This window comes from Nelumbo lutea, chromosome 6, assembly GCF_056320005.1.
Source record: "Nelumbo lutea isolate HS-2025 chromosome 6, American lotus-T2T, whole genome shotgun sequence".
In the NCBI taxonomy this organism is placed as follows: domain Eukaryota; kingdom Viridiplantae; phylum Streptophyta; class Magnoliopsida; order Proteales; family Nelumbonaceae; genus Nelumbo; species Nelumbo lutea.
The window spans coordinates 67703783-67722906 of NC_142689.1; the positions used below are offsets into that span (position 1 = coordinate 67703783).

At 38.3% G+C, this 19124-nt stretch overlaps 1 protein-coding gene across 2 annotated transcripts in view; it reads left to right on the forward strand.

Moving 5' to 3' along the window:
- The window catches only part of LOC148849408 (cytoplasmic tRNA 2-thiolation protein 1), a 36158-nt gene extending 19161 nt beyond the window's left edge, over window positions 1–16997 (forward strand). Inside the window, exons 3-10 of one of the 2 annotated variants that reach the window (XM_088950765.1) lie at window positions 7957–8099; window positions 8804–8923; window positions 9301–9413; window positions 9518–9610; window positions 9718–9758; window positions 12938–13004; window positions 13148–13259; window positions 16561–16997. In XM_088950765.1, coding sequence (XP_088806891.1) covers window positions 7957–8099; window positions 8804–8923; window positions 9301–9413; window positions 9518–9610; window positions 9718–9758; window positions 12938–13004; window positions 13148–13259; window positions 16561–16722 — 851 coding nt within the window. In that variant the 3' untranslated portion in view covers window positions 16723–16997. Of the gene's footprint in view, window positions 1–7956; window positions 8100–8803; window positions 8924–9300; window positions 9414–9517; window positions 9611–9717; window positions 9759–12937; window positions 13005–13147; window positions 13260–13354; window positions 13971–16560 lie in introns of those variants that run through there. The other variant, XM_088950767.1, reaches the window with a different exon arrangement.
- Window positions 16998–19124: the final 2127 nt, after the last annotated feature.

Here is a 19124-nt window from a genome sequence, read left to right on the forward strand (position 1 = left end):
ATAGACTTGCTGTAGCCTATTTTTCAGCCCTTAAACCCTGTGGCAGGAGATTGACCATTTAGAGACATTTGTTTGGGAAACCACTAAGAATGCCTATCAGAAACATCTAGCGAAGTATAAAGTGTTTGAATTTCTTGCTGGCCTTAATCCTGAGTATGATATTGCGAGACAACATCTTCTTTCCAGGGACAGTGTTACCCTCTCCTAGGCATATGCATTTGTGTTAGGGGAGGAGAGCAGGAGAGATGTGATGATGAAAAATCCTGTTTTTGATCCGTCTGCCATGGTGAGTACTGTGAAACCTAAACAAGGTAGAGATCGGGGTGACAGTGAAATAAAGAAGGAAGATAAAAGAGATTTGATCTGTGACTATTGTAAGAAGCTTAAACACACAAGAGATACTTGTTGGAAGCTTCACCCACATCTTGTGCCGACTAGACTAAAAAATAAGACGGGAAATGCTCACATGGCAGTTACTGGTGACATTCTGACTCCTACTACAACTGCTCTGGAGTTTGTTGCAGCTGCTGCAGTAAGGGCCGAACTTTAGAGGTATGGGCAACTTCTGAACCAGCGGGATACAGCCAATTGCAGTTCAGGAGCAAGCAGACAACAAGGTACAGGTGGTACTGGTAGAGTCCACTCTACTTCCTTGGATTATAGATTCTGGAGCCTCAGAGCACATGATACAACCCTACTATTTTTTCCTCTTACCAGCTCTGCTCTAGCGGAGATAGGGTCTCCACAGCTGATGGATCCCATGTTCCCTTTACTGGGAAGGGATCTGTCAAGATTAGTGATTCTATTTCTCTTCCCTCTGTCCTTCATGTTCCCAGATTGAGCACTGATTTGTTATCTGCTAGTAGTTTGATTAAGAACCTGAACTGCTCAGTAATTTTTTCTCCTAGTCATTGTATTTTGCAGGATCTGGATTCAAAGATGGCGATTGGGAGTGGTCGTGAAGTGAGTGGGATCTACCTCCTAGATGTGCTTCCTCCTCATCAGAGTCATCATGTCAGCAGGGATAGTGAGCCAGGGTCTATGGGTCAAATTATGCTTTGGCATAATCGTTTGGGCCATTTACCTTTTTCTTCTTTGAGTACTTTGTTTCCAAAACTTTTTGAGTATGTTAGTTTGTCAAGTTTGGAGTGTGAAGGTTGTCAACTTGGAAAGCATTGTAGACATTCATTTAAACCTAGTAATAAAAGTTGTTATTTTTCTTTTGATGTTATTCATTCTGATGTGTGGGAACCTTACCATGTGCCTTCTATGGGGGGCTATTGATATTTTCTCTTATTTGTGGATGATTTCTCATGATACTCTTGGATTTACCTGATGAGATCTCGCGAAAAAGTACCATCCTTGGCGAGGCAATTTCATCAGATGGTGCTAACATAGTTTGGAACAAGAATAAATGTGTTCATATCAGACAATGCCAGGGAATATTTTGAAAAACACCTTGTCTCATATCTATTAGAATATGGTGTTGTCCATCAAAGCAGTTGTCCCTACAGTCTACAACAGAATGGTGTTGTAGAAAGGAAGAACAAACACATTGTTGAGATTGCAAGAAGCATGATGATCACATCTACAGTTCCAGTTCGGTTATGGGGTGATGCAGTTCTCACATCAGTATATCTGATTAATAGGGTGCCCTCTCGTATACTTGGATTCAACACCCCATTCAGTCTCCTTTTTCTTGAGGGGGAGATGCTTCATATTCCTCTCAGGGTGTTTGGGTGTGTTTGTTTTGCACATATCCTTGGTCCTCACTGTTGGAAGCTTGATCCCAAGCAAAGAAGTGTGTCGTCTATGGATATGCAGAAAATCAGAAAGGGTACTACTGCTATGATCCAGTCTCTAGGAGCAGGTATGTTACCATGGATGTCACCTTTTTTGAATTCACATATTTCTTCTCAAAGAATCCTTCTCAGGGGGAGTGTTTTGGGGAAGCGAGTCGACAATCTATTCCTCTCCCAGTTCTAGTCCCTATGTCTACTCTTGTGCTTGGCCCTTCTGTGTCACCTATCTTACCACCTCCTTTGCGTCCTGCTTCTCAGCATTACTTATGACAGAGACTTCACAAGGAGGTTGATTTCACTACAATAGAACTCACATCTTTTCCTGTTGGTTCCTTGGAGACTCCAGATTCAGCTGACATGGATTTAGGTATTCCTCTTGGTCCTACTACTGTTTCAGTTCCCATTGATTCTACTAACCTTGTTACAAATAACCTTGATCTTTCTATTGCTCGCAGAAAAGGGAAGAGAAAGTGTACTGCTCATTGTGTTTCACAATACTTATCCTATAGTGGACTTTCTCCTTCTTACCGTGTTTTTCTTTCCTCTCTTGACTCTGTGTCTATACCCAAGGGTGTTAATGAGGCTCTCTCCAAACATGAGTGGAAGACAACTATGCAGGAAGAGATGGAAACTTTGATTAAGATTTAGACATGGGACATTGTGGATTTACTAGAGGGCAAGGAGACAGTTGGATGCAGATTGGTTTACACGGTAAAATATAAGGCAGATGGAAGTATAGAAAGGTACAAGGCAAGACTTGTTGCAAAAGGGTGCACACAGACCTATGGCATTGATTACTTAGAGACCTTTGCACCAGTTGCAAAGATGACCTCTGTTTGGATACTTCTTTCTCTTGCTGCCTCGTACTCTTGGCCCTTGTTTCAACTTGATTTCCTAAATGGGGATCTACAAGAGGAAGTGCATATGGATCTTCCTACTAGCTTCTATAGTGATGCTGAAAAGGGAAAGGTATTTAGGCTTAAGAAGTCACTTTATGGCTTGAAACAATCTCCCAGAGCATGGTTTGACAGATTCAGAAATGCCTTGATTTCTTTTGGCCACACTCAGACTCAATCCGATCATACCTTGTTTGTGAAGCGAAGGGGATCTTTGGTGTTAGACCTAATCGTTTATGTGGATGATATTGTTGTCACGGGGAATGACCTAAGTGAGATTGATTGTCTGAAAAGGAATCTACATAAAGAATTTGAAATTAAGGATCTTGGAGAACTGAGATACTTATTAGGCATTGAAGTTGCAAGATCAAAACATGGAATTTTTATTTCTCAAAGGAAGTATGTCTTGGATATTCTTCAAGAGACAGAGAAGCTTGGAACGAAGGCAATCAATACCCCTATTGATCAAAACCATAGAATCAATGCATTAGAAGGTGAGCCAGTAAAGGACATTGAGATATATCAGAGATGTGGGTCGGCTGCTATACTTGTGTATGACAAGACCGGACATTTCCTATGCAGTAAGTGTGGTAAATCAATACATGCATGCTCCATGAGTCCAGCATTGGGAGGCAGTTGACAGGATTCTTGCTTATCTGAAGGGACACCCGGGCAGAGGCATATTATTTACTGATCATGGACAGTTGAAACTAGAAGCTTTTACAGATGCAGATTGGGCAGGATGCCTTGATGACAGGAGATCAACTTCAAGAGTGTGCACCCTTGTTGGGGGTAACCTTGTCTCGTGGAAGAGTAAGAAACAAATAGTGGTGGCAAGATCAAGTGCTGAAGCTGAATACAGGGCCATGGCACATGGAGTTTCAAAACTTCTCTGGATCCGTTCCCTATTAGAGGAAATTGGTGGACAAGCAAAAGAACCTATGATGTTGTACTTTGATAAATAGGTAGCAATTAACATTGCCCATAACCCAGTCCAGCATGACCGAACTAAGCACTTTGAAGTGGATAAACATTTTATAAGAGAAAGAGTGACTTCTGGAGAAGTTTGTCTTCCATACATTGCTTCTGATCTGCAGCTCGTTGATGTTCTCACAAAAGGTGTTGCAAAGAACAAGCTGGTGCATGATCTACGCAAGTTGGAAATGTGTGACATTTACTCCCAACTTGAGGGGGAGTGTTAAGTTGGGCCTAGTTGTGTTTATTCTTATTTTAAGTTATTTAGTTAGGAAGTTGTTGGGCTTTAGGCCCATTAGTTTATGTTTTTAAGTTGTGACTATTCAACAACATTAGTAGCCGCCCTACTAAGGGCATCCTTGTAATATCTCATCCTTTAAATTAAGTATAAATTATAATGAGGGGTTGGCGGCTAGGGTTAATCTAAGAATCCTGGTTGATTTCTTACTCTTTTCTCCTCTTTTCTTTTCTACTGCTGAAATCTTCATCTTCCTCTTCTTTCCCTTCACAAGGAATTCAACTAAACCTGCAATCAGTGATTTCTACTCATCCCATCCATTTTGCTCCACCATTAATAGATTCGTAGGTGGAAAACCAGTCCCTATTGGGACACATATGGTAGGAACAACCCGAATCCAGAATCCATTCATTCTTGGATCTGGTTCTATCATCTGTCACTAAGTGAACATCCACGTTCTCATCCTCAACCATACTAGCCTTTGCAAAGTTGTTCTTTTTCTTTTCTTCATTCTGGTTTTTGTTTTTCAACTTATAACATTTTGACTTAATGTGCCATTTCTTGTGACAATAGTTATAGGTCAAGTTCTTATGTCTAGATTTTGATCTAGACTTCGGTTTACTATTTGAGCCCTTATCCTTAGACTTCCCTCTTGCACACAATCCAGAGTCTTGACTATCACCCCTATTTATAGTCAAGTCTTTATCAATCACCTCTTTAGAGAGTAATGCCTTTTTAACATCCTCTATGCTAATGGTATCTCTTCCATAGATGAGGGACTTTGTAAAAGACTTATATGAGGGTGGTAAGGAACAAAGTAACAAAAGGGCTTTGTCTTCATCTTCAACCTTAACATCAATATTTTGCAAATCCATAATAATAGATTTAAATTCATCAATATGAGATTTTATGGGTGTATCTTCAGCCATCCGAAACAGGAATAGTTGTTGCTTTAAGTAGAGCTTACTAGCAAGAGATTTTGAGAAGTATAGAGACTCCAGTTGTCGCCACAAACCCTCAGCGGTCTTCTCATGAACGACTTCCCGCAAAACTTCTTTTGATAGCAGCAACTGAATCGTGATTAGGGCTTTAAAATCCAACTCTTCCCTTTCTTCATCACTCATAGTTGCAGGTTTCTTCTCCTTCCCGTACGAAGCTTTGTGCAGTTTGTCTTGTCTCAAGATGGCACACATCTTGACTTGCCAAATATTGAAACTGATGCTACTATCGAACTTTTCAATATCAAACTTCATTGATGACATTATAAGTGCCAAATGAAAAATAGGGCTCTGATACCAGTTTGTTACGGAAAAACCCAAGAAAACAAATTCGAATGGCACCCAAATTGAAAGTAAAAGTAGAGATAAAGAGAAGCAAGCGCAGAGAACACACACAGATTTACGTGGTTCGGCTTATAGCCTACGTCCACGGGTGAAGGAGGAATAGAAATCCACTATGAAGATGGAAATGGAAAAGAAGTACAAAGTTGTGCCCTCACAGAGAAAACCCTAAGCCCCAAAGTACTCCTAAAGCCTCACTCATCTCTCACAAGACTTAGGCTCTGTATACAAGAGAGAAAACCCTTGAAAAATACATAACTCTTCGTATTTGGTTCAGACCTATAAGATGAATATGGATTGGGTCCGCCCAAGCCCTATGCATCCACCACAAACCACTATGAAAACTTGCCTTTGGGTTTTTCTCAAATTAATTCGGAGCGGATTCATGAAGCGGGTCGCCACAAAGAATTCAAGGTACAAACATAACAGACAGATCTGTTGAGACATGGTCTCCTCCAATAGATGGCTAGAAGAAGCTGAACTTTGATGGGAGTTGTGTGGGTAATCCAGGCCCCTTTAGGCATAGGGGGGTGATTATAGATGAAGATGGGAACATCATTTTTCTATACTCTGGTCTTGTGGAACAGGGTGATGTGGCAATGTCAGAGTTTCTGGCTGCAGTATACGGGGTTGAAAAGGCAAAAGGGCCGGGTATTAACAGACTGATCATTGAAGGAGACTTGAAAACTATTATAAAATGGTTGCAAAAGGGGGAGGGGGTGACATGACAGTTGAGAAATGAATTCAGGAGATTTAAATGGCTATCAAAGGACATGTCAATCCAAGTGAGGAGAACTGCCAACAGCTTGGCAGATAGCTTAGCTAAGCAAGGGGTACAAAGAATGCATCTGTTTTGGTCTCAATTGTAATTTTGGTTTGGGTCAGCTTTCTAAAGCTGGGTTTCTTTTACAACTTCTTGTTGTAAACTTGTTTTCTTCTAATCAATGAAATCTTTTCTGTGTTTCTGATAAAAAATTGCATTAGATGCTACAATAGTCATCTTTTCAGTGTTAGTTATGGAAACAATTAATGCTCGTTTGAATGCACATGTGCATTGTTAACAAAAGATATATTTCAAATTTCAAAGAAAAAATGTATGAAGTTCATTTAACTGAAAATCTTTAAATACCTTTCTTTTAAACAAGTCTACTTCCATGACAGGATACCGTGTTTTTCTACTATTAGTTTGGAACACTAATTTGATGCTTTATGCTTTTGGAGGGAGTGATCTAAATATAGCCTACTCCACAACAAAGCTTAACAATGGTATTAGAGAACCATAAAGCTTGACTGCAAACAAACAATGGTATCAGACAATGATATTGATCCTAGGCAATGTCCATTTCATACTAAAATGGAATATGTTAAATGTATTTTCTTTGTTGTTGAGGAGATTATTTGGGGTCCAGATTCTGAGAACCAGGTTGAGTCATGGACATGATGAGATTATTGTGTCCAAGAGAGCTTTTATGGTCTTCTCAACTGGTGTCTGGAATAGATAAAAGTAGGAGTATTGTCCATGGTGGGTAAGACAAAAGAAAGATAAGTGCAGAAGAAGAAACAAGAGGGAGGAGAATTGCACCTTCAAATCCATTAGAGAGAAAAAGTAGAAGTTCAAGAAAGTTGAGAGGAAGAGATCGAATAACGAGTCAGGTCTCAGCCTAAAGCAAGCCAGTTCTGCATGTATTCGTAGAGCCTAGGTTACATGTGTTGGACCTTAGTTGAAGAGAGGGAGGTTCATGTCATGACCCAATTAAGAGTTTGAGTTCATCCATGCATGAATTGTGCTGAAATTTAGTTGTGGTTCAAGTCTAAAACTAACTTATATTTTAAGAATGTATAAATTTGTAGTTAAATGGGATGACCTAAACTCTCTTGCAATTGGATAAAGCTTAAGGAATGCACATTTGGATTTGTTGCCAACACTCAAAAGTCCTGTGAGGCAAAATAGTTATGCCTTGCTATGTCTTTGATCTTTGGAGGATCCAAATAAAAACACAAGGCTCCTGCTTCTCACATGTGAAGCATTTCGAAAACCAGAGTCAGCAAAGGAACTATTCATCATCAACGATTGGGCTGTTGGACCATATTCCTGAAGCAGTATGAAGACATAGAAGTGTGGATTTGCTGCACATGGGTGCCATACGCACAAGGGTGGGTATAGGATGGTATAAAATTGGGAGACATAGTGAAGAACAGCAGGTAGTTCCAATTTTAACTTGAAGTTGGGCAGTTACCTTATTTCGTCATGCTTCTTGTAAGGACTAGCTTGACAGTGTTAGAGTAAGAACAGCTGGTGGGTCTCAGATTGACCATTGCAAGATGCTACTAAGGTTGCACATTCACACTTGATATAAATGGACTTTCTCTACAATCTTCCCTACAGGAATCAATCTCCTGCAAAGTTCCTTTGGCTGATACTATTGATGCCTTAGATGTTCTCTAGGTGATAACTTACTGGGTTTGGATATACACTTCGTGAAGGGATCCTTCATTTCCACTTTGCATCCTGGGTTGGCATCGGCTTGGTATTTCTATAATTGGGAGACATAGTGAAGATTGGCATTCACTATATCATATTTTAATTGGGTTTCTTTGAATTATTTAATATCTGGTGTACAAAAAGTTATGAACTCAAGTTGATTAATAAAAGCTATGAACTGGGATCCATATTTACTACTATCATTTTTAATTACTGTGTGCAGATTCTACAGTCCTTGCCTATGTTTTGTCAGAGTTGAACTGCCGGCACAAATATGGCCTGGACCTCTTCCTGTTGTCTGTTGATGAAGGGATTACAGGGTATAGGGATGACTCACTGGAAACTGTCAAAAGAAATGAAATTCAGGTAATCAGATGCACTATTATATGAAACACTTTTTTCTTATAGCTTCTACTTAGATTTCTTAAAATTTTTATTATTTTATTCATTGACATCAAGCGTGTCACACGGTGAAGATTTGACAAGAATTTTACAGTTCTGCCAATTCAAACCATGCCTTCCAAGTCAAAAGATCATTGCTTGAATCAGATTTTCATAAATATTTTCCACCTTGCAGGCTTGCACTCAAGATCTGCAGGTTACCTGTGTGTGGGATTCATTGCTGGATCCCCCCAATAGGAACCCACCTACGAGTGTGTAAGTACATGAGATACATTCCTATTGGGTATCCAGCAATGGATCCTGTTAATAGGTAACCAGCAGATTTGTACGCTCCACCTTGTTTTTTCCCAGTTTCTCCATGAAACTGAACTTCTTTTGGTAAAGAAGATTCCCAAGACATCTATATAAGTTGTATAGAGCATTTTCCCTGGAGTTGTTAGTATACTTTCTATGGAATACTAAAATTGTAAATGATTATTGATTCTATTGCCACAGAAATGTTTTTACAGTTTTTGACTGTTGAGGCTTTTCATTTTTGTCTTTATTGGGTTTTTAGTTATTGATTTCTATTCTCACCATTGCTTTGAAAGACATTTCTTATTTGTTCACCATTTGTTTTCATTCTGTGCTACTTTTCTGATACTTATCTGTGCTATCCATTGTTTCAGTATGGCCTGCCCCTAAAAGTTGTCTCATACAAGGATCTATATGGGTGGACAATGGATGAAATAGTGAAGATGATAGGCTTGAAAAACAATTGCACTTTTTGTGGGGTTTTTCGTCGCCAGGTATTTGTAGATCTGTTCTTTGGGTGCACAAGCACATGCATCTTTTTTGGTGGAACTTTTGAGTTTTATGCTCCCCTTTTCCATATAGATCCTTTTCAATCATATATAGGAATTTGTAAAACTGAAAAATTGAAAAAAAAATCGAAGATCTTCTATACCTTATGGCAAGCACAGGTTCATGGTGATTTGGAACATACCATTTTGAGTCTCACAACCCCTTGACCGTTTTTTTCATAGGCTTCTTTGTATTATGACTGTCGTAGCTTCTATTTCAGTCACTGGAGGCTTCTTTAACCCAAGTGTCTTTATAGTTTCAACTTGTGAAGTTCCTCAATTAAATAATTTTTTTTTTCTTTTGACTTTTGTCCTTATGTCAGGCCCTTGATCGAGGAGCTGCACTTCTGAAGGTAGACAAGCTTGTTACTGGGCATAATGCAGATGATATTGCTGAAACTGTTCTCTTAAACATATTGCGAGGTGACATTGCAAGGTAATGCATCATTCCGAAAATCTCTCTTTCTCTCTCTCTCTCTCTCTCTCTCCCTCAGCACAGAAAAAAAATGAAAATGTGATTTTATACTTTCTGCTTTGTAGATTGAGTAGATGTACTTCTATAACGACTGGTGAAGATGGACCAATTCCAAGATGCAAGCCTTTCAAGTACACATATGAGAAGGAGATTGTTATATATCCTTATAGTTGAATTCCACATTTTCTATGAAGTTGTTTGCATGATTTCTGTCTCAATTTATTATTGTTTACTGCACACTGCAAAGCCTTGACCAGAAATTCACGTATGCATATTTTAAAAGGCTGGACTACTTCTCCACTGAATGTAATGGCTCTAATTCCTACTTTTAACTTTATCTTGTTCTTCATTTTTTTTTAAAGTTTCTCTACATGGTTTTGTTTTGTCCTATGTTTTCACATTGTAAATCAAAGTACAGTTTGAAATGATAGTTCAAGGCACCTTCAAGCTAGAATTTTCTCAGAAAAAAGCTATTTTTTATCAGCAATAAGGATTGATTCATTAATTAAAATATGTGGAGTTAAGTGCAGACTGATGACCCAAATGTCATCCCCATAAAAAAAAAGCTGTTTTGGATTTAAAAATATGACACTGTGAAGCTGTTTGGTCACCCACCCATTTTATAATGATTAGGTTTTATCTAAAAAGGTGTACCTAGAATTGCATGCAGAAATTTTTAAGGAACTAAAAGTTATTGTCTTAGCAATCTGTTCTTTCTTTTTTCCTCTACAGTCAAAACAATCTAAAAGAATATGGTATTTTTCAGATGAAAGGTTAAAATTGTCTATCAAATAGACCTAACTTGGCTTGTGGAAGGGAGACTGATGGTGGATGGGGTTCTGGTTGCAAATGAACTTTTAGACTCGAGGCTGAGAAATGGTAGGGCTGGCCTACTTTGCAAAGTGGACTTGGAAAAGGCGTTCGATCTTGTGAACTGGAATTTTTTAGACTATATCCTTAGAATGAACTTTGGACCTAAATGGAGAAATTGGATGAAAGTTTGTGTTACCACACCCTCTTTCTTGATTTTGATAAATGGAACTTCTTGTGGGAAGTTTAAAAGTTCAGGAGGCTTAAGACAAGGGGATCCACTCTCCCCTTTCCTCTTCATATGTGTTATGGAAGTTCTCAGTAAATGGTGAAAAGGGCTGCTACAGGAGGTTTTATAGAAGGTTTTGAAGTGGGGAATGAGAGGGTGGAAGTAGCTCTTCTGCAGTATGCTGATGATTGCTATTTTGTGACGCATCCAAAGAACAACTACACCATGTAATGGATTTGCTGAGGTGGTTTGGAATTGCTTTACATCTGCAAGTAAATCTGCATAAAAGTGAGTTGGTAGCTGGCGGGAGGTGCAGGAACTATCCTAATGGGCAGAAGAGTGGGGATGTTAGGTGGGGAAGTCACCTCTAAAATACCTAGGAATGCCTTTGCGTGCATGGTGCAACTCTAAATCTATTTGGGAGTGAATTGTTGAAAGAGTTGAGAAAAAACTCACTTCCAGGAAATCAAAATACCTCTCCTATGGGTGAAAAGTGTGTTGTCCTCCCTCCCTTTGTATTTACTCTCACTGTACCCAATACCAACAGGACTGGCCAATATCTTAGAAAAGAAAATGAAGGATTTCCTTTGGAGAGGTTGGAATGAAGAGAAGAAGTTTCATGTAGTTAATTGGAACAAAGTTTGTAGACCAGAAACCCCTTTTGGGGTGAGAAGAGCAAAAGATTTTAATACTGCCCTTTTAGGAAAATGGTTTTGGTTTTTTGGGGAAAATCAATGGGGTTTGTGGAGAAGAGTGATCCTTGCAAAATATGGCAACAGAAATCTAGTGTGGGACCCAGGAGCTGCTAGCCAGTCCTACGGATGCTCAGTCTGGAAGGGAACTGAAAAGGCTTATGGTACTTTTGCAAAAGGGGTGAAATTCAAGATTGGGGATGGGTTGAAGGTGAAGTTTTGGAAGGATGTTTGGTGCAGAGAAAGGCCACTTGCAGATGCTTTTCCTGATCTCTTTGATGCCACGGTAGATAAAGAGTCCAAAGTATCTGATTGTATGCAGCTGCAAGGTGGAAGCGGGGTGCGACTTCCTCAATTTAGAAGAAATTTAAATGACTGAGAGGTGGATGCAATGATGGAAATGATGCATTTGCTATATAACACAAGTAAAAGTTGGGAGGGCTGACTGTACAGTTTGGCAATGGGACAAGGCAGGAAAGTTCACAGTCAAATCTTTTCACAATGCTTTAACCAATAGAGAAGAGCAGTTAGTTCCTGTCAACACCATTTGGTGCAAGAATGTTCCCTCAAAAATTGATTTTTTTTTTGTCTGGACGGCTTTGGTTTATTTAAACAAAATCCTAACCAGGGATAATCTCCTATCGAAGGGCATGCTTTTGGACTCAACAGATTGTGTTCTTTGTGAAGGCCACTCAGAACCTGTGGATCATCAGCTGTTACATCATCGTTTCTCTTTTGAGATATGGTCCAGAATAGCTCAGCTTTTTGAGGTGCAAAGCTGTTGTCAAGGATCAACAGTGGAGTTTATAAAAGGTTGGAGGGTGGTAGGTCTGAGCAAAAGAGGAAAACTAATCTAGAACATAGTCCCAGCTGTGGTGTTTTGGTGCTTATGGCAGGAGAGAAACACAAGAATCTTCAAAAATGCATTCCTGCAGTGGTGTTTTGGGAAAAATGCATTCCTGCCTTATGGGCCATTTGCACTTTAAGAATATAGGTTTCAGTTCACTTTTTTTTATATGAAAATCTTTTTGCAAAGCAGGGTGGGGGCATAGTGCTGCCAGGGCAGTTTTCTGATCAGTCCCTGTGTACATCATCTTGTTGTACATGTTTTGTTTTTCTTAATATATCCTTACTTTACCTTGTCTCAAAAAAAAAAAAATAATAATAATAGTAAACTGTGCTTGAGATAATTTGAGTCAATTTCTCAAGACAACCTTGAATAACCCTGAATTTAGTTCCTTCAATTGGATGAGATTTTTCGGTCCTGATCCTTTGTAGAGGGGAAATGTGCCCAAATGCAAAGTTTATTTCTTTTAATTGGATTAGATTCTTCTATCCTGTTCATGCTATCAAGTCTTATCTTCCTGGTTTGCAACATTCCTCTGGCCTTGCTGTGAAATAATTTTTATCAATTCTTCAAAATATTAATATACATATATAATATATTTTGATTCTACTTTCATAGGTTTTAACAATTTTCTTTTTCTTAAATAAACACTTGTATTATAAAACTACTAGTATGGTTTACATAATTATCCCCTAGAAAGATGATTCTTGAATTTCCTAAGGATTTGGTTATTGGATGCAAAATTTATTTTGATATTGTGTTGTTTTTCTGATTGTCCATCGTATGAGATTTTCTGACTCTTCATTTTAGATTGTACAAAGTCAGAAATGATATATCTAATGCCATGTGCTAACTTCTCTAGCCTATACTGATCCATGTTATGAAACTTATATCATTTGAATTACAGGTATTTATTCACCTAATGCATACCGTGGTTTTGCTCGTGAGTTTATTAAGGATTTGGAAAGAATCAGGTTATTCTTTAAAATCTTTGATAAACATATTTTATTAGCATCTCTGACATGGAATTGGTTCAATCTATAGAGTTCTATGTTTTGTTGACATAATTATGTTATGTGTTAACCTATTGTCATTTGTGTGTGTGTACGTTCTTCAGGCCTAGAGCCATACTTGACATCATCAAATCTGGCGAGGATTTCAGGATATCCACTTCTACGAAAATGCCAGAGCAAGGAACATGTGGACGATGTGGTTATATTTCTAGCCAGGTATACCTTGTTTCTAGTGTCATTTTTTTTTTTTAATTATCTCCCTCATTTATCTTTTGATGTAAAGGCACAACACAATAAATTATCTACTGCAGATCTAACATTTCTGCTGACATTGGAGCACTTAAAAAGACACGTAAATTCTAGCAGACTTGGAATACCTTCTGAATACAGAAGGTACTGTCAGACTTGGAATACCTTCTGAATACAATACCTTACCATTTTCGTGGGGGAAAAAGCAGACTTGGAATTGCTTTGCTGAATAATAATTAACCAAGATGGCACGTTCATGAGAAATTTTGAATCCCTAATCTGTTGACTGTGCAAAGAACAATCAACTCCTATTTTTCCTCATAATTATGAAAATCTAGCATGGTCCCTGTTTATATCAAGTTGTCTACAATTATTTTCAGGGATGATTACTTAAGCCAGTCCTTGTGCTTTAAGAGATGTTTGCACCTCAAGTGTGCCTAGGCTCACAAGTGAGGCTTGCATTATGGGATGCACCTCACCTGAACCTAGGTCCGACTAACCTGATGTGTTGCTATTTTTTGGAAAAAAGTGACCTTGAGTTTGATGTCTAAATAAGTTAATTACTGTAATTTATCAGGAAGAAGTTAATTACTGTATTGTAGGTCATAACTATGGTTTTGACTTTAAACAACCTTCAAGGCTACAATTTTAGTAATGCAACAGTAATTAATTTAGATATGATTTTATTTCTTTCAAATTTTAGATTTGTATGTTTTATATATTGAGTTTTCCTTTTAATTATTTTTCATAAGTGGCTCCGAGCTTTGTTCAGGTTTGCATCTCACCTTGTTTCCCGTGCCTCCAGTTCTGCGAACCCTTTGCGTTTTAGTTACTCTTCTTGCTTTAATATCACTGACTTAAACATCCTTTGGGTTGTCTAACAAATATTGGACCTCCCTTACACCATAAAATATTAAATAATGTCTCCTATCAAACAATCCAGATGCTTGTTTTGACAGAATGTTGTGGAAACTCTAAAACACCCTTGTCGGATGTCAAATACCCCCTGATACACACTAGAGAAACATATTGCAGCTGGAGAAGAAGGTATAAACCAGTCCAACAAACCACTGTTTAATAGTCCAAAATTGCTAATTTTGTGCAACCTACCTCCAACACTCCCCTAGTTTCACCAAAGAAGATGAAAGCAAGTTGCCTAAATTATAAGTTGCTGAAGAATATAATTAATTGCAAGTTCAGACAAAATTCCTTGCAACCACCAGAGAAGACATGTCAGTCGAAACAGGATGTCAGAGTCATTTTAGAAATCCCCTGATGTTTGTCTTTGTTTGCAGACTTTTAAATCCAATGGACCATGTTCTAACCTTTCTCTTTGCACCTAATTATCTATATTGATTTTCTTCAAACCTATTACAGGCTTAAATCAATCATCATTTAAGGCTTGTTCCTACTATATGGGGTCGGATATATGAATCCTGTTGCTGTTCTGCACTTCTGCCATTCCATTCTATCCAGTGGCACAAAATGACAGTTCAGTCCCTTTTAATAAGAGTTTGGCAAAAGTATACAACCTTCCCCTATCTGAGCTTGGGACCCACAGTTTAGTGGGAGCTAGAATAATTTTCTTACAGGCTAAAATAATTCTTTTTTCCACATTATTTTGATTCTGATAATTTCTTGGCAGCTAAGTGGTTGCCTTGTTGAATAATACATATCTTCTCCAAAAGTTAATCTAACACTTGAATACCCTGATGTTTGTAGGCTTTTAAATCCAATAGACCATGACCTAACCACTATCTTTTCACATAATTATCTATATGGTTATCTTCAAACCTCTTTATTACAGGTTTGTGTAATTTTCCTTGTTTCCACATTATTTTGAATCTGTTCATGTCTTAGCAATCAAGGTGGTTACATTATGTTGAATAATAAGTATCTTCAAAAATTGTTTACATCCACAGAAACATAAGGACATGCTCTGCACTGCTGAAACCTCTTGCACATCATATTGGTCTGGAGTCATTTGATTCCTATTTTTTCCATCATTTTCCCCTAAGAATGGCATTAGATTGTCTTTATTGTTTCCTTTTTTGAAAAAAAAACATTAACATTTCTTAAGAGAAATATTCCTTTTTTTTTGGCTAAAAGACATATATATATACCCTGAGTTTGCATAAATTGACTCAAAAGTACCCTGTGTTTTTCAAATAGACGTAAGTATACCTTGTGACTCTTCTACTCTTTAATTTCTTTCAAGTTTTTCAAAATATACCTTGATTTTTTCAAACTCATGTGGTGGTGGGCATATCTGGCTGTGCCCACCCCCTGTCTCCCCTCTTATGTGGGTGATGGTGGAGTTCACTGCAAGCTTGTAAACTCCACATCTCAATCCTACAATCCTACAAGCTTGTAACTCTTTAAAGCTTATTAAACTTATTTTTCAAGCCTACAAGCCCTTCACGTTTTAACTCTTGTCTGAATTAGCAAAACTCTGTTTTGCTAGTTTTCCCACCAAGACACCCTACTATTTTAATTTGTTTAAATTAGTTTACTTCCAAGGAGATTTCATTATTAAGGGAACTGGGCCTTGGATTTTAGTAAGGACAGGTGTAGGGGATCCCGTAGTCCTATTCCTCCCAATGGCTTGAGGTCTTATGGAAAACCACCTGAGTACCGACAAACTGTGCTTGTGGTACATATGTGATCTCAAATACTTGCCCACACCAGATATAAGGTTTGGGTTTCTTGAAACCCTGGGTTTTTCTCTCTTTTGGCGCCATTGATGAAGATGGGCCGACTCTCTGCTACTCTATTCTCTCTCTCATTGAACAAACCCTAAAGAGATTGCAATAGAGGCAGTAATGTAACTCTCTTCTCTGAAGGGAAATTGTAACGTCAAAGTGGGAAGATGCAGCAGTGATTTGAGACGGTATTGTTACTGTGAATGGCACCACTCTCTGGCCCAATATGAGGCATTGGCTGAGTGATTAGAGGTAGTATTGTCACTATGGTTGTAGCAGTGATTAGAGGCGGTATTCTTCTCTCCTCTCACGTTCTTCCTCTTCTTCCTTCTTGCCTAGTAGGGCAAGACATGATTCTAAAAACTTTAAATGACCTCACATGTGATGTTTCATTGATGGAGGTTATATTTAAGTCCAGTGGGGTCAACCCACAAGGTATATTTAAGTCTATTTGAAAAACTGGTATCTTTTAGTCAATTTATGACAACTCAGGGCATGTGCATGTCTTTTACCCATTTTTTAGTAACCAGTTCTGAATTGTCACATGCCAAATTTTTATTTTGCAGAAATGGTGTAAAGCATGTGTGTTGCTTGAGGGGCTGAACAGAGGATTGCCAAAGTTGGGCATTGGGCGAAGTCGAGGGCTTAATGGGCATGAGAAGGATATTGAACAAATAAATCAAATGAACAATATCCAGAGCAAACCGTGTGGAACCTTAGACTTTTGATGGATATGCAAAACCTTAGGAGTCCATTGAGGAATGCTAATTACATCCATTTATTAATAATCTTTGTCAAGAGAACTTCTCTCTCTCTCTCTCTCTCATTCATTATGTTTTCGGCTGTTGTCAATCTGGCGTATTAGTTTTCTTCGGTTCTTTGATTCTTAAAGCATATCTTTTTTTTTTTGTTTTTTTTTCAGCCATTTCAACTTGCCTTGTTAATCTACTATTCGAGATGGCAATTAAATGCCTTAATTTTATCTATTCCTTGATCACGTAAATAACTGTGGAAAATAATGAACGTGTTGTGAAGCATTTGAACTTTTAGGGTACAAATCTTCTGTTTCATATGATAAAAATGAGGTTTAATCATATCTGTTTCATATGATTAATGCTCAGTAGTTGTCTTTGTCCAATCTAAGAGAGATGACATATTTCTTTGGACCTCCCAATAGAACATGAAAACGCCAGCGATCAAGGATAAAAACAGATACTTACACTTGTTCATATCCTAAATTTGGCTGCACACTGCAGGATCAGTGGAATTTTCCTCTCCTTCCAAACATCTTGTTATATGTTAGGAAATTGCAGTGAATTACAAGTTTACAACTAGGGAGAGAAGTAGAGACCACTACTATAAATTGATAACAAAAATCCAGGGATGGGTTCTTTGTTTTTTTGGTAAAAATTCAGGGATGTAGGATCAATGTAAAAGAATGCTAAACTTGTGCTGTTTTCGAGTATGACTTCCACATTGTCCTACAAATTTCTAACATTATCCTGCATAGCACAAAATAAAATTTGCATCTTATATCCAACCATTTGCTGTTTTAATTTTATAACCAAATTCCAGTGCTTGTTTACGGGGCTTTAACACAACAGCGTGCTTCTGACTTTGTGATGTGGGCCCCACATGGATAGCCTATAAGCAATGTATGGTGAAAATCTGGAAATCCCGAATATGCTGTTGTTCAACAGTTGCATTTGGAAATGATGTAAATGGAATGTAAATCTGGGTTCAGGGTAAATTTGCACTCTGGTTCAGTTTTGTCCATATGCATTAATAAATTACAGAAAACACATTTTCCGATGCATGTTTACATGGATAATGAGATGTAAAAGTATATCAGTGAAAAAGAAGTAAATTTGCATTCAAGTGATCTTTTGATAAAAGAAGGATATATTTTATTGGAATTTGTGTTTATAGCTCAAGTCCACATGACCTACTTTTTGCATCGCTCGAAATGGCTCAAAGAACATGGTTAACAACTTCAATGGTTTATAGGCTACAACGCTGCTTTGTTTATACAGTTGTAAGCAGAGATACACCGTATCACCAGTGTTGAATTCTTGTTCAATGTGGTGTTTGTCTATAAGCTTCTTCATCTTGTTTTTGGCCATATTCGGATCATCCTTGACTTTGTCTACTATTTGATTGTTCTTTAGTTCCTCCTCAACTGACTGAACCTTCGTTGTTCTTGGAAGAGCAGGGTAGGTGGAGGATAACCATACACCAATTGGAAGGGAGTGGATTTAGTGATAGAATGGTATGTTTTATGTACCACCATTCAGTCAGGGGAAGCCATTTACATTAATCATTAGGCTAAAGTGGTGTTTGATTGCACTTTTCAGATGTCTGAATCTGAAAACGTTGCTTTTCAGACGCCACCAAGCGTTTGGTATACTCTCTTATTAGAGGTTTGGAATTGGATTTCAGATCTTAATTTCTAAAACATAGAGCTGTTGCTTAATGTATCAGACGTAATTCAGAGGTATTTAAAAGACATAAATAACTTCAAATAAATTTTAATATTATATGCTTTTTTGTCCTTCGTGTACCTCGAATCGAACCTCGCAAGTCTACAACCTAAGGAAGCTTCACTGCCACCACCATTGTTGCACCTCACTGTGAGTTTGCAACCTAACTTGAATTGAACCTCATTGCGAATCTGCAACCTAACGAAGCTCCACCGCCTGCCAACGCCGCTACAACTTGCAGGGGCAATTCCTTCTCTCTCTCTCTCTCATGTGCTCTTTCTCATGCTCTCTCTCTCCCCTGCCTTTCTGTCACCGCGGTTGCAAGCTACAGCGCGGCGGTTCCTTCTCTCTCGCTCTCTTTCTCTCCCCTTTGTTTTCCCGTCACCGCCGCTGCAAATGTTTCCTTCTCTCTCTTCCCCCCCTCTCTCTCTCTCTTTCTCTCTCTTTCTCTTTCTCTCTCTCCCCTCTCTTGTCATCACCACTACTGCAAGTTGCATCAGTGGTGGTTCTGCGGTTCCTTGTTTCTCTCTTGCTCTTTCTCTTTCCCTCACTCTCACTCTCTCTCTCACACCTATCTTCTCACCACTACCACTGCCACTGCAACTTGCAGCGGCAGTTCGGTGAATAGTAATAATAATAATATTATTAAT